This window comes from Calypte anna, chromosome 4 (genome assembly GCF_003957555.1).
Source record: "Calypte anna isolate BGI_N300 chromosome 4, bCalAnn1_v1.p, whole genome shotgun sequence".
NCBI classification, from domain to species: domain Eukaryota; kingdom Metazoa; phylum Chordata; class Aves; order Apodiformes; family Trochilidae; genus Calypte; species Calypte anna.
In genome coordinates, this window is record NC_044247.1 from 14914284 (window position 1) to 14929596 (window position 15313).

Consider the following 15313-nt stretch of genomic DNA (forward strand, 5'->3'; position numbering starts at 1 on the left):
GGAAAGGGAGGAAGCCACAAACTGCACCCATTGGGTCCTGGTCTGTGGGCAAAGGTTTCTCAAAGAGAGAAACCCAGGGATGGTGGGAAGAACAGGGGAAGGAGGAGGCAGCCTTGTAACTGGTGAGTGGTAACGAGAAAACTACGTTGACCATACAACTACTTAAAACCCTGAGGTGGGCACTGGAGAGGGGCTGCCATGGGGCACAGCTGCCTGTCTGGGAGATGCCAGGCACCCCCATGCACCTCTGGCTTGGGGCTGAGGATCCCTGCCCTGCTCTGGCAGAGCAGAGTGTGCAGTGCCCGAGCTGCCAGCATCCCTGCGAGCTAAAAGCTGCCGCCGCCGTCTGGTCTGCCACAGCTGGGCTCCCGTGTGCTCTATCCCCTTCCCAGGGGACAGGAGACATGGAGCTCATTGCAGGCAAATGCCAGGAAAATGAGGAGAGGATATTTGACTCTTGGAGGCAAAAGTCTCACGCTGAAATGTCTGCCAAAGCCCCTGTTTTGCCTGTGGCACAGAGCAGGGCGAGCCCTGCGCATCAGCAGTGGCAAAGCTGCTCCTGTCCACCTGCAGGAAAGCTGAGAGGGTCTCAAAAACCCCAGGATAAGCAAAATGTTTTGGAGCATGTTTTGTGAGCAAAGTACACACTGGTGAAGGTTTCAGAATGGAAATAAATGAGCCAGTGGGAGGAGACAGTAATGGGAATGGATGTGTCCAATGGGAGAAATGCAAAAGGTGGTCCCTCAACCCTACCCATGCAGCTCTGTCAGCAGCTGATGCCACTTGCTTCCCCTCAGCCCTGTTTTTGGGGCTGCCCAGTTATCACAGCCAGGGTTTTCTCCCCCAGCCTTGGCTCTGCTCTTTGCCATCATAAGATGCACTGACCAGGCACCTCTCCAGCTCCACAGTGCCAGCCAGATGATACCCCCGATCAAACTGGGGATCTGCAGGGAAACAGGTTATCAGGCAGCTCCTCAGCTAGTACAGAAGGAAAGACAGGAGAGCCACAGCCACTCACATCAGGCTGAAGCCAGCCTCCACCTCCAAGTGAAGGGACCTTGAGCTTTTCCATGAAACACAGCTGCAGCTTTCTCTTTCACCAGCTGCCCGGGTTGTGCTGAAACTACAGACCCCTGCAGACTAATGAAAATTTAACATGCTCAAGAAATGCAGACAGGTTCTGGACCATCCTGCCTGAGAGTGTTGTACCAGCCACCAGGCAGGTGGCCCCAAGTTGGCCACAGCTTTAGGGCTGAGCTCCCATCTTCCCAGAGCTACATGGGTGCCAGCTAGGCAGGGTGTCCCCAGCTGCTCCTCCATCCCCTCCCCTCCCCAACTTGCTCGGGGGTGATTTCCATCCCATTTCCATCAGAAGGAGCCAGGTGCATTTAAGCTACAGGGCTGGCAGTCACAGAGAGGAGGGAGAAGTGGTCTTGGGGGAAGCTCTGTTGGCTCTTTCCTCTCCCTGCCTTGGTAGTTTCATTCTTTGGGAGGCAAAGGAGTAGGTCTTGTTTAGCTTAGGCTTCCTGAAGCATTTCTCTTTTGGTGCTTAGGGGTGAGAGTGTGTTAGGGGATGGGATCTTTCTGTTCTGATGCATCTGTGGGGTGTGCACTAAGCCTGTGTCATATTTGGATTGCAGGTGGCAGAGATGTGGACTCTTTCTGGGACTATAAATGTGAGCTACCTGCTGGCCCATGTTGCACTGTTGAAGCTTGCTAGGCAGGAATGTGTTTTCTCTGTTAAACATTTTCCCTTTGTTTCTATTTCCTTTTTGAGAAGGCTCTTCTTTTTTTTTTTTTTTTCCTGGCTGCCATAAAATTCGTGTTGTCTGAGGTACTGCAGTAATCTGTTATCTCTAGCTACCTTCACCAGAGACCAAATCACTTTCAAACCTCAACAGGTCAGAGGGGCAAGACTTAATTTGCTTTGTGCAGTGCACTTTCTAAGTCACCTCTGCTTCCTGTTTATTCTTGCTGTGACCCCCCTCTCTGCAAACCCTTCCCTTCCCTAGGCTGGTAGGTGCTTGCTCAGCCTGGCAAGAGCTCCCTCTAAAATATTTCATTTCCTTGTTCCTGTATATTGGTTGTGAAGGATTTTCTTGCATTCAAAATAGATTAAGGTACTGACAGGCTGAACAGATTTACTTCTAGATAATTTTTTTTATTAATATTGATAGAGTGTGAAAGCCTTGCTGTATTGCAAAGAAGTCTCTTTTAAGCAGAAAAACATGTTTTTTCTTGACAAATGATGGCTGCTATTTTATGTTGATGGTTTTAACTATCACTGTGCCTGTGGGAAATCACTCTCAGCAAAATCTGTAGTGTCTGTATTGATCCTAAACTGTGCCAGTAAGAACTCTTACGTCTTAGTAAAAAACATCCTGAATGGTTATTTAGCCTTAAGGCTGAATGGTTGGCTGTATTCTGACAGACAGGTCCACTCCTTGAAAAATGAACATGATTTTTGACTCAAACACAAGCTACTGCCTGGGTTTACATTGTTGTTGCAAATAATTTTGCAAATAGAACTTGAATAATATTCAGGTAGGGGGTTTGGGATTATTGTTTGAATATTTCTTTAATGAACATTTTAGTCTTATAAAAGCAATTCAAACAGCCAGTGACTGTGCAGCTATTGCAAGTACCAGGGCACTGTGTGAGCTCCTGCACCTTTCTGGTGAGAGGGAGGCTCCTAATGTTTTATTCCAGCTTTTCTCTTTGGAAAAGAGTTCAGGGTGGGTTTCTTTTGGCTCTCAGATTAAATGTGTTGGTGACAGCTGTAATCAACACAGAGCTGCTTGTGCTGCTGATGAACAAAAACAGCTGCTGGGAAAAAAAAGGAAAATACATTATTTTGTTCCTAGAAATTTGGATATGGTTTCATAAAGTGCTGCTTCATCTTAGACCTGCCTGGAATTCATTAAAATCTGTATGGAACCCACACCTTCAGTCACAAGGGTCTACAAGACACCAGTGTTACCAATTTGATCTGGGTTGACAGTCACTGGAAGCAGTGTCTGTGTAAACAGACATCCTCTGTAAGGTTTGGAAGTTTCCTGTTTAACTTTTTAGCACTACAACTCACTTAAGGTTGGTTCTGGGCTTTCAGAAGTAACTGGCAGCTTTTTAACAGTTCATTAACAGCTTTTTATTAGCACTGAAAGCCATGGGAGGGAAGCTGAGGGAAGCTGGTGACCTGGAGCCCTTGGCTTTGCTGGGTAAAAGTTTTTTTTGGTCAGGTACTGCAGCACAAGGTGCAGTCATTTTAATTTCACAAAAATGTGGTATAATCCCCTCTATAGATGAGGCAGTGAAGTATCAGATCATTTTGATTCAACTATGTTGATAGAGTGAGAGGAGAAATCTTCTTCCTCTTTGACTCCCAAAGGGACAACCCTCTGCCTTTTTTTTTTCCTATCACAAATACAAGCCCATAGCAAGCCCAAGCTATCAAAGTCCCAATTTGGCTAGCTGAGCAAAACACTTGTAGAGCCTCAAGGAAGGCCTGGACTTGTGTGCTGGTTGCTGGGTGTTGTGGTTGGCTCTCAAAGGTCCCTCCTTGTGGCATTTGCAGGCATGGCGGAAGCGCTGGTTCGTGCTGCGCAGAGGCCGCATGAGCGGGAACCCCGACGTGTTGGAATACTACAGGAACAACCACTCCAAAAAGCCCATTCGGATCATCGACCTCAACGAGTGTGAAGTGCTGAAGCACTCAGGACCCAACTTCATCAAGAAGGAATTTCAGAACAACTTCGTCTTCATTGTGAGAACCACCTACCGCACCTTCTACCTGGTAGCCAAAACGGAGGAGGAGATGCAGATCTGGGTGCACAACATCAGCCAGATCTGTAACTTTGGACATCTAGAAGATGGCACAGGTAGAATCATGCTCATCTTGGGGGTTGGGAGGATGATCAGTGTCTGGGCTCCTCCCTTGCTGGCTGGTTGGGTTGGGTTGGGCAGGTGGGGAGGGACCATTTCCTATAGCTCCACACAGTACTCAGATGCTGCTAAGCTCTGATTGGAAAGTTATCAGTGATCTCCCTTCTGCTGGGTAGAAATAAGAGCTGGCTGGTTGGTCTCGCTTCAGTGAAGCAATTCCTGCTGGAATAAACAGCAAATCCTTAATAAGAAAAGGTACTGTTTATGTGAAAAGCTGACTGACTGTCTTCTGGGGCCGTTTATTTCATTACATGTCCCATATTTATTTAGTTTGGCTTAATGTAAGACACCTGTTCCAGGAAAGTGTCCTGCAAAATTTGCCTTTTCTCAGGCTTTGCTGGATGTGAAATGTGCACAGACATAAATCAATGACAAAAATACTGTTAATGAGAAGAATAATAAAGAAAAGGCAGAGGAAAGGAGAATGTTAGAAGTGTGTGTCAAGACTTCAGAGATGGTCTTGCTAGTGAAGCATAAAGTCAGCTTGTTTTGCCAGGACCTACACTTGTATATATTCAGTAGGGTAAATTTCTTGGAAAGCTTCCAATAATTAACCACTCCAAGATGGATGTAGCCAGTAATTAAAGTTGGGACCTGTATCATCATTAACCTACCTTTCAAACGAGACAATCGGGCTCAGATAACAGCAATCTGTCTTTCCCTTGACATTTCCAAGGGGCAGATACAGCAGCAATTTGAGATCTTCCTAGGAAGTGAGTCAGAACAAAGTCCTTCAGGGTGATAAAAGGCAGTGCAGAAAAGGGTGGTGATGGAGGGACTCAATCCCAAGGGCAGTAACATGTTGGGGAGGGGGGGGAAGGTAACATAGTGTGGCTGAACAGATTATCCTGCCATGGTCCACTGGTGTCTGCAGCCATGCCATTACCTTGTAACTTGGAAAAAAAAAAAAAAAAGGCCACAATGAGATGTTTTATCTGAATCTATCTTGGCTCCTGGTTTTCTTTAATCTTCTCTTCAGTAGTTTATTCTGAGGGGGAAATGAGTGGGAAAAGCACTGCAGTGGGCCTGTTAAAAATGTGATGCCTGTTCTTTTCCCATTCACTTTAGACACCACCTGGAAAATGTGCCAATGTTTTTATGTGCCAGTACAAACTGCCTGGGAATGCAACTTGCAGACTGTAGCTGGTAGCTTTGAGGGACTGGAGACAGTAGCCCTTTGGATGTCATTAGGAAAATTCAGTGACCCCTTTCCTACAGCTCTGTGCTTGTTGACACTGAGACGTGGCATTTGCATTGCTGCTTCTGGTGCAGCATTGCTTTAGATAAGATTTTACTGATTACTCTGAAATGAAGGTTACTCTTCCCATGCAAAACAGAAAAGAGAAGAATTATTTGTGTTTTAAATGTGTATGCAGTCTTCTTCTGGCACATTTATTCTGTGAAAGGGCTGTTCTGTTGCACTGGTAGAGTGCAGCATTGCTCCTAAGACTTACACACGGGCAGCACTTGGAGTATTACACAGAGCTCTTTCTCTCCCTGTAGAGCTGCCAGCAGAGACTCTGATGGACAAGAAGTGACAGCTCTTGCTGGGGCAGTTGGGAAAGCTGACAGCCCAGCTTTCTGCCTCATGCAAGGCAGATATTATCCCCCCCAAGATGTTCAGCAGTGCAGAGCATTTGCCTTGGCTCAGTATGCACCTCAACTTGCAGCCCTCATCCCAGACCACGTAAGCTAAGATCCCAGACATGCACTTATCACGTGTCTATAGGCAAATTGCTCATCACACCTTTTCTTATTTATCCTTCAATTCTTGCTGATGAGGTCAGGGCTGGGGTGTGTTCAGGTTAGGCACATTCAGATCCTCTGATTTAAAGCTGCCCAGTTCCACAGGTTGCAGATCACATTTCAAACAGTTGCTAATCATTTCAGCTTTCTGGAAGCACCTAAACCCCCCAAGAACCTGGAGGTTTAAACAAATTATCTTTACACATTAACATAAGAAGAGAAAAGCTCTACTAAATGCCATATGCTTTTTTAACTTGAGTGCTACTGTGTTAAAAAAATAATAGTCCCTGAAATGAATCATCAAGAGAAAGACACATCAATTGCAAGAAATTTTAATAAGCTGCTCAGTGTCTTAAAATGAATCTCAAAGCCAATATTATATTGTGAAATCCATTGTTCTTCATCTGTCCCTCTCTGAAAATTTGCAGTGACTTTGAGGCCAAAATCAAACCTGCTGCTTTCTCTCCTTGGTGCACGGAAAACACAGCCCCAGGTTTAGGCAGCGACTCAGCTGTAACCCTCATCCTGTTGCTTAGTCCTTTCCAGTAGCAAAGAAGCTGGATGAGCAGCCAGGTCCCAGGCAGCAATGGTCTGGGGTCTGACTTGTAAGCAGCCAGGCACAGCCCAAAGTTAGCAAAGTGGTGCTAGCCCTGTGGGGATGGCTTTTGAGTCAACAAGAGGAGGATGGCTGAGAGCAGTTGTTCCCCAGCCCCATGGGACCCATGGCCATGCAGGGAACTGAGAGGATGTTTGGGCCAAGTGGCTTGTCAGGAAAGGGAATGAAATGAGGTGGGTATGGAACATCATGGGCATGCTTTGTCCCATATGGAAGCTGAGACCATCCATGATTAACACAAGCTCTGGGACTGCTCCCTCCACACTCCCCTGTCAGCAGGAGGAAATCTTTTCTTTCTTCTCTCTAGTGTCAGGCTCTGGCCCCTGGCCAGGAAGGGTGGATGGCATGGCCACCTTCTTGGTACAGCCTGGTGGGGGTCAGTGTGAGCAGGACTCCCCTGTTTCACTGTGTTCCTACGCTGCTGTTGCACTGTAGCAATTTTGGGAGAGTGGGCTGGGGTCTAGAGAAGGAAGGAGAAGGCTGGGGTCTGTGGAAGGAAGGAGAAACCCTCTGTTTCTCCAAGCAATAGCCCTGCCTTGTAGAGCATCCTCTCCAAGAGACTTTCCCCATCAACGCAGGGCTGAGATTTTTTTTCTCTTAGCACCTACCAAAGCCAAAGCTTCCCACCAGCGTGCTGGCAAAGGGGAGGGTGGGCACCAAACCTGTTCTCTGCCTTCTTGCTGTCAAAAATGGCCATGCGTAATTTATTCTGCCCAGCTGCTGCCACGGTACAACTTTAATGCATGCTGATTTGGTTACCAGCAGAGCTGCCAACAGGTCCCAGAGCCCCTGAAGGTTAGGAAAGGGCAGGTCTGCACTGTCCCCAGCCCTCCCTCCTGCTCTCCATGGTTGCCATGTGGCCTGCAGCTCCCAGCCTTTCCTGATGGGATAATCTGTGGCTAAACCCTGCGAGTACCAGATGGAGTTCAGGCCTGTTTGTTCTCTGTGTTAATAATCCAGAATGTCATTAGTTGCTTTCTTATGCATTGTGGCAGGTTTTAGGTGTGGGGGTTTTTTTGTTGTGTTGTTTTGTTTTAAAATGTGGTCAGATGGTGATGTAAACATGCTTTTTCTGTGCTCCCTCTGGGGTTAGCCTGGTGCATATTTGATCATCCTCAGCTTGCAAGATGGCTCTCTAAGTCCAAGATTTGAAAGCAGAGTTATCATCTGAGCCAGCACAATCAACAAGAGAAAAGTTATTTTTCAGATGGGCAGCTCTGCTCTGCAGCCCTCAGCTCTGCTTTGCAAACCTGAGGCCCCACAAAAGCCATTGCTTCCAGGTGCTTGCTGCTGAGATCCTCCTGCTATAAGCACAAGCTCAAAATGATGCAAAATGCTTTGCTTAAACTCCAATTTAAGCACATATGTGCTTTGCTGACCTGGTATCCATCAGACTTCCAAACAGGAGGAAGCAGCAGCAGTGAGTCAGTGCTGGTAGATGGGAAGGAAAGAGGCAGGACTGAGGTCTGAGGTAGTGCAGGGAGAACAGATCTGCTGCTTTACTCTTCTTCTGCCTCAGATCAGAAAAATGATGGGGTGAAGCTCACTACAGCAGCTGTGGAAGTCTGGGTTTTGTGTTTAGTGATGTTGCTGTCTAAATGCCCAAGCCTTGGCAGCCCCCTCCTGACCTGCTTGCACATATACCTAGCACCTCCCAGGGTTGAGAAGTGGCTACAACAACTCAGTACAGCACCAAGGCTCGTTGCTGTGTTGAGCTGGGACTATGTAGGACCTGCTGAGGGCTCTCAGGACCTCTCTGCCCAGAACATACACACACAGATGATCTGGTTCCCAGCATTCCTGGTGAATTCTGGATTTCAGCATTAAAGAAATCTGCCTTCTCACTATGCTTCAAAGGCATGTTTATTTTTGGTTTGGTTTGGTTTGGTTTGAGCAGCAGTAGCTGGTTTCTTATGTGTGGTTTTGCTGTGAGGTTTTTCATTTTGAAGGGTTTTGCAGCTTTGACTCAGGCTGTGGCTGTGCTTCAGCCAGAGAGTTGGGTACCCAGTGCTGGCCCTGGGGACACCCAGGGCACCCAGTGAGCACTGCTTGGTCTCTGTCTCTGGGCTCCTCCTCTGGCCTGGTGAGGAAACAGCTGTGCAGCAACCTGAATTTTTTTAATTTGAAAAAAATCATATTCTCTAAGTGAGGCCTTGTGCTGGCTGAGTTTGCTGCCAGGAGCAGATGCCTTTGGGAACCTGCTCTACAAATACACCCCAAGCCTTACCCACTCCTCAGCTGCCCATTGTGGGAGGTCTGACTTGCACTGGGAACTCCTGCCCAGCATCCCCAGGTCCCTAGCAGGAGTGGAGATTGGAGGAGCAGCAGGACCAGGCTTTGTCTCTGCTGCCCAGCAATGCTTGGGCCAGATGGTTGGATGGCTTTGGTGGCCCCACAACCCAAACCTGCTGCTCTCCCCTCTGCCACCCCTGCTTGTGCCAGAGAGGGACAGGAGTGTTGTGCCCAGGGAAGGGGTCACTGAGCACAGGCTCATGTGCCTGTGCCTTATGGCCTCCAAAAAACTGGAGTCCCTTTTCCCAGCAGAGCCAAGAAGCCTCCAGCTGGGCAATAGCAGCTGCACCTTGGCTTTTGTGGCTTTGATGTCCAGCCTCGAGTGGCAGGAGTTTGCAGACAAGTTCAGAGGCACAACAAATCCAGATATGCCATGAGAAGCAAAGCTTAGTTTTGTTCACCAAGGTCTAGAAAGTGGGAAGAAATCAGTCCCATTCCTTGTAACCATTAATTTGAAGTGCTGGAGATCAAAAATCAATTATTTGTGGTAGAAGGTCCTAAAGAATACTTGATAAACCAGACTGCTCTATCTCAGCCCCTTCCTCAGCAGAGGCTGCCTACATTACTGTCAGCAGAAATGGGGCACCCCAGAGCAAGGGGGGATCTGCCCCTTCCATTTGCTCCCTGGAGGAGCAGCTGCAACATCAGGCTCCCCTCTCCTCACAGTCCCTTTGGACTAAAACCCCCTTGGTGCCAAAGCAAGGTGGCAGTGGCCAGGAGGAGGCAGTGGGCTGGTCAGAAGCATCCCTCAGCCAGGGCCATCCTTTCTCCTTGCAGGTTCAGTGGAGAGCCTTTCTCACACCACCTCATCCCCACAGCCATCTCCAGCTGCTTCCACCCACACCTCCCACATCGCTGACCCCTCCTTCTCCGTCGACCCCGCTGCTGCTGACCCCTCTGCTGCAGAGGAGACCCCCAGTGAGTCGGAGTCTGTCTTCCTCCCCGACTACCTCTTCCTCTCCAACTGTGAGTCGGGCAAACTCAGCCACAACAGGTAAGTTTGGGCTCTGCCAGATGTCTCACTGCCTGACCAGCCCTGGCAAACTGGGGCAAACTGGTCCTCCAGCCTTGCCCCTCAGGGTCACAAGCACAGTCAGGGACCATCAGCCTTTTTTTTTTTTTTTTTTTACAGGGGCTTTGTGTAGCACAGATGAGTGGTCAAGTGTTGTCTGTTAGCTAGATTTAAATTAGATATTAGGAGGAAGCTCTTCAGGATGAGGGTGGTGAAATACTGGCACAGGTTGCCCAGGGAGGTGGTGGAAGCCACATCCCTGGAAGTCTTTAAGGCCAGGCTGGACAGGGCTCTGAGCAACCTGGTCTGATGGAGGTGTCCCTGCCCATGGCAGGGGGGTTTAAACTGTATGATCTTAAAGGTCTCTTCCAACCCTGAAAATCCTATGATTTTATGTTGGTCCTGGCCCTTTCCAGGGTGAATGGCTGGGACCCTAACATGTGGCCTCCCTCCAGATGCCCTTTCTGCCAGCTGCTGTCCAAGATGCTCCACAAAGTGTCCTGTTTCCCAGCCCAGCTGAGAGGGGACAATTCAAACCCATAGCGAGGGCACAGATTTTGTCTCAAACTGTGGTGTTGTTTGGGTTTGGTTTTGTGGTTTTGGGTTTTTTGGTGGTGTTTTGTTTTGTTTTGTTGTTTTTTTTTTTGTTTTTTTTTTTTTTTTCCTGTGTGCTTGTTCATTCAGTTGCAACCAGGAGAAATGGGAAGGCTTTGACCCCTCTCTCTGTGCAGGTGTGACAGCTGGTCGAATTCAGACAGATCTCTGGAGCAGACTTCTTCGGACGATGTTTTTGTCGACTCCTTGCAGTCCCAGCCCTCCTTGTACCTTGTACAGCCATCCAGCACTGGCACTGTGCACCAGGATGGGGCCCCATTGGCAAACCCTGGCACTGTGTCCAGGAGCATAGACGTTAGTGGGCCACCCAGTGACGTTTCCTCCTCCTCCCCACTGCTGGGGACGCCACTGACACCAACCTTTCAGATTGACAAGAGCCAAAATCCGCTGCCCTACGGTGTGTCCCAGATGGATGTCCTGTCCAACACACCCCCTCCACGCCCACCCAAGCCAACCCACTTCTCAGACAGGAGAGGGGATGAGATGGGCAGTGGGGCCCTCCAGAACGGGCATGCAGGGATCTGCCGGGCTCAGGTGGCTCTGGTGCCCAGGAGAATCTCCTTGTCCAGCTTGGACAACGTGAGGAACTGGAAAGGTGAGTTCAGTTCAGTTCTGAGAGCTCACTGTGCAGTGAGCAACAGAGCTGCCCATGAGCACAGAGCTGATGCCCACCTCTGGGATGCCTCCCTGTCCTCACCCCTGCAAGATCACATCCCCCCCTAAAGCAACCTGAAATGCTTCTTTCAAATTAAGTAGTGAGCAGAATTCAAACCTGCCCCTCACATTCAGCTCTGGCTCTCTTAATAAAAGCCCTTCAGTGTGTATGCAGGGGCAACAGTTTGGGTGTTATCTCCTTAGGGTGTCTCATGGCTTGTTAGTTTTCTATGCCCCCTCTCCAAAAAAAGAAAGCAGTAGAAAAACAAACACAAAAAACCAGCCACTGCATCAGGCAATGCCAAGCTGTCTGCGCAGGTCAAAATGTGGGCTTGCATGTGGGAAATGCCTTTGTAGCTCTGCTGCTTTGCTACATCCAGTCTTTCCCATAACAGGAGTGTGTCTTTTTGCAGCTTAAAGTAAAGAACAGGAAGCCAGGGAGACACTGGGGACGGGATGTAATCCTGGTTGAACCAGGGACTCTGTCCTTGAGCAAATCCCACTCTGTCCTTGCACTTCAGAGTAGCTTGAAAACACTGCTGAGTGAGGTGAGGCTGCAAAGCAAGTTCTGCCCTGAGCTGAGGTGACTTTTCCACTTGTACTTGAAACACCATCACTGCCAACAAAAATAAGCCTAAACCCCAGAACATCAAGGTGTCAAAAAACAGCATAGACAGTATGAGAGGGTGTTATTTTGTGGAGCCAGAGAACAGGAGGTGTCAGCTGGAATACTTGGCTGGAAATCATCACATGTTTTGCAGTGATGTGTCATTTTTGATGAGGAAGAAAATGTAGTTTTTTAAAAATAAGTGTCCTGTAGAATCCTGTAGCTGGAGTGATGAACTGGGGTTTAGGTCTGTTCGATCTTGCTCTTGAAGCTCAAAAGCTAAAGCAAGCAGACTTCTGCCCAGCCTGTTTATCAGTGTACAAACAATTCTTAGAAGGTTTCTGGAGAAACACCCATCAGTGGAATTGGTATTCTGAATTATCAGTTACGTTTGGTTGCTCCCTGAAAGGTGCTGCTCTTGCTCCTGCACATGTGCTGCTCTAAGCGTGCTTGAGACAGTTAATGTTCCTCCATCCCAATTTATGCCAAAATGTTTTTAAGAGGATTAAGTGGCCAAATGTCATGTTCTGCTACCGTGCTGCAAGGTTATCTCTGCCTGACAGGGGGCAGCAATGAATTAATAAGTGCTGCTATTTTTTTTTTCTTACCCTAAGTGCAGCTGAAACTCTTTGAAAGGTTAAACTCTGAATTAAAATGTGTTTAACAAGAAAGATTGGAAAAAGAAACCGTGGAGAAAGCAGCTGTTCCTTACCATCTCCCAGAGTGAGCCCTCTTGAGTTATTTACTTCATTTTTTGCCCTTGGTAACCAGTAAAAGCTGAGCAGATGTAATGAACCCAGTGCAGAGGCAGGGTATGCTGGTTGCAGTGCCACAAAGGGGAGTGAGCTGTACACAGGTAAGGCACCTGTGTCCTGACAGCTGCTGGAACCTTGTGGCTGAATGTCTTTTTTGGCAAATAATAAAAAAATGTATCTTTCCTCGGGCAGTGACTGTGCCTAGCAGGATGTCTTTCCCCAGTAACAATATTGCTTTCTTCTTGTTTAGCACTTTTGCCTTTTCAGCTGATAGCACCACAGAGCCCCCCAGGTGCAGTGCAGCATCTGGGGTACTGGCATCTCCACTGTAAGAGCAGAGACTGCATTAACACTGTTCCACGGGTTTAAGGCATTCCTGCAGCAAAGCCATTTTCTGCACCAAAAATCAGTTTCCAGAAAAGAATGGCAGTTGTAAGCATCTCCTGCTGGTGATCTACACACCCAGTGCTTCAGGGTTTTTTCCCTTTTTCTTGAAAAATTAAACAGACCTACACCAACACAAAGGCCAGCCTGCACGAGGGGACAGTGACTGGGGACCTTTTCTCTGGCTATTTTGTTCCCCATCAGCTTGCAGCACATCATTTCTAGGTGACAAGGAGAAGAATTACTCCCCTACCATTAAGTTTCCCCATGCATGCTCTGTACCATGACATGTGCTTCCTTGGCACCTTACTTATGAGGCAGGCAAATAACTTTCAAACAATAATAAATTAATATTCCCTACAGTCCCTTTTGATATAGTTTCCACAGTTTGACAGATGGGAAAACAGAGTGAGACCAGAGAAGGAGCTGGGTTTCAATTTTTACTTGTTTTCTTGCTCTCCACACCACACCAATCACTCTTCCCAACTGCCTGTGTTACAGCTGGACATGTTCCTTGGTTTCATCATACTTAAAATAGATGTAATTGCTCTTGAAATTTTACTGAGTCAGTTCTGGTCTTATGTGTCATTGGATTTACTCATTTAGGATAAGCACTAGGAATTATGGAATCTTTATAAAGCTCTAATTATTTTAGAGCCATGTGCTTTACTCCAGAATTAGTTCTGTGAGGTTACAATGCCTTATCACATTTTAATCACTTTTTTTTTCCCTTGCAGCAGACATGGAAGGCAGTTCCTTAAGAAGTCGGGATAAAAGGCTTAGCTTGAATTTGGTAAGTAGTCAGCTTGTATAAATTTAAAACACTGGCACATGACAAACTTCAGAAAGTGAATCATTTTGTATCCTGACATTCCATCGTCCCTCTCCTCTGATCAGCAGAATGAAAAAAAAATGGGACAAGCACTAGCTTTGGGCAACTTCTGTGCTGCTTCTTGATGGCCACAGGAAGTCTTTGAGAAAGGAGGGGGTCCCAACACTGAGCAACCTGTTTTTAAAGCAGGTGAAGCCAGATCTGATGTGAGAAAGTATACCAGTAGCCTTAAGAATTACACTGTTGACGAAGAACACCTTAAAAACTGCTCCTGTCTTGAAAAAAGGGTCTAAAGAAGCATATCACTTCATGATCCTGAGGGGTATCTCTTCTTTAGGACATAGTGATTCAGGGCTCTGTCTGTCCAAAGCTTCCTGACTCAGCCTGCAACAGACATGGTTTTATGTGTCACCATTACACATCACAAAGTCAGTCTACTGCCTGTTGTTGGACACTGTCTTCTGTGTAGGAGATCCTTTGCTGCTTGTATAGAAGTTCTGGTGGTGGGCAACTTGTATTTTTCTCCCCTTTGAAAGCTTGTGAGATCTGTATCCATTCCCTTTCACTATTATTTTATGCACTAAGCTGCATAAATGAATTTGTACTGTTTATTCTCAACTATGAGAAGTAATTTGTATTTCTGTGTCTCCTTCCTCAGCTCCCACATTTGCAAAAATCTAGTTCATCAGATGGTCTCCTTTCAGCTGTTTGAGGGGTTTTTTTGTATGAAGGAGCCTCCTTCATTTTACAGGTCCCAATTACTGCTGGAAGAGTCAAGTACAACCTTGGTAAAGTTGAAGGATTTAACCTTAAGTCACCAGTAAGTTTTGTCCTCCTTTCCAACAGTGACTTGTGAAGCTCAGAATTGGACTTCTCCATGGCTAGAACTCACGCTTTTGTCTCATGTGCCTCTCAGAAAAGTCAGATCAGGACCCTCCTGGCCTGGAGCAGAGAAAGAGACCCTGTTGCCTCCTCTAAGCACCTCCTGGTTTGCAACTATTGATTTATCTCCCCCTTTCTTTTTCTTTTCCCCCTTTGCTCCTCAAGCCCTGCCGATTCTCCCCACTCTACTCGACTGCTCCGGACAGCGTGGAGGACAGCTATGTGCCCATGCACCCCAGCACCTCTCCCTCTGTGCCTGGCTCTGACTGCTCACCTGATGGCTACATCCCCATGAGCCCAGGCTCAGCCACCTTTAATTTCCCTGTTGTCAGCACTGAAAAACTCACCAGCCCCTTACTGGAGCTTCCCTCAGACCTGGAGCCCCCACCAGTGAACCGAGACCTCAAGCCTCGAAGGAAATGTAAGCCCAGACCTAAAGTTGGCTGACAGGGGGTCCTGAGAGCAGGGACAGAGTGTCCTTGGTGCATTTTCAAGTGTTTCCCACTCTAGAAGAGGGATTGAATTGCTGTATATGTTGCTTATGGTACTGTAACATGGGGTGCTTTTGCAAAGGTTGCTTGTGAGCAGAGGAAGAGTGTCCATGCTGACTTTTGTAGTTAGAGGCTGCAGTAGCATGGTGCAGGGCTTCAGATCCACTCTGACTGCAAATGACCAAATGGACATAGCCTTGGAGAGACAGCAGACCAAATCCTGCAGCTCTGAAGTACCTGTACTGCTTCCTGACCTTCCAGGAACAGGACATCTGTACACTCAAATCCTCAAACTTTATGTGTGGGCTGTTGGTTAAACCTCTTTGTGTAGGTGCAGCTGTCTTGGTCTGATTAGTAGTTTCCTGCAGATGCAGGAAATGATGGTGATTTTCCACTCCTGTTTTTCATGGCATCTCCAAAATCTGGGTTGCACTTCCAGAGGATATACTGGGGACATAAATCAGCTTTGCAGTGGATGAATTGCC

General features: G+C 47.4%; 1 protein-coding gene across 3 annotated transcripts in view; it reads left to right on the forward strand.

Moving 5' to 3' along the window:
* Positions 1–15313, forward strand: part of GAB3 (GRB2 associated binding protein 3) — a 74336-nt gene that overhangs the window by 49609 nt on the left and 9414 nt on the right. For 2 of the 3 annotated variants that reach the window (XM_030449303.1, XM_030449301.1), the window contains exons 2-6: positions 3575–3878; positions 9374–9590; positions 10340–10818; positions 13361–13416; positions 14503–14758. In XM_030449303.1, the coding sequence (XP_030305163.1) occupies positions 3614–3878; positions 9374–9590; positions 10340–10818; positions 13361–13416; positions 14503–14758 (1273 nt within the window). In that variant the 5' untranslated portion in view covers positions 3575–3613. The remainder of the gene's footprint in view (positions 1–3574; positions 3879–9373; positions 9591–10339; positions 10819–13360; positions 13417–14502; positions 14759–15313) is intronic. The other variant, XM_030449302.1, reaches the window with a different exon arrangement.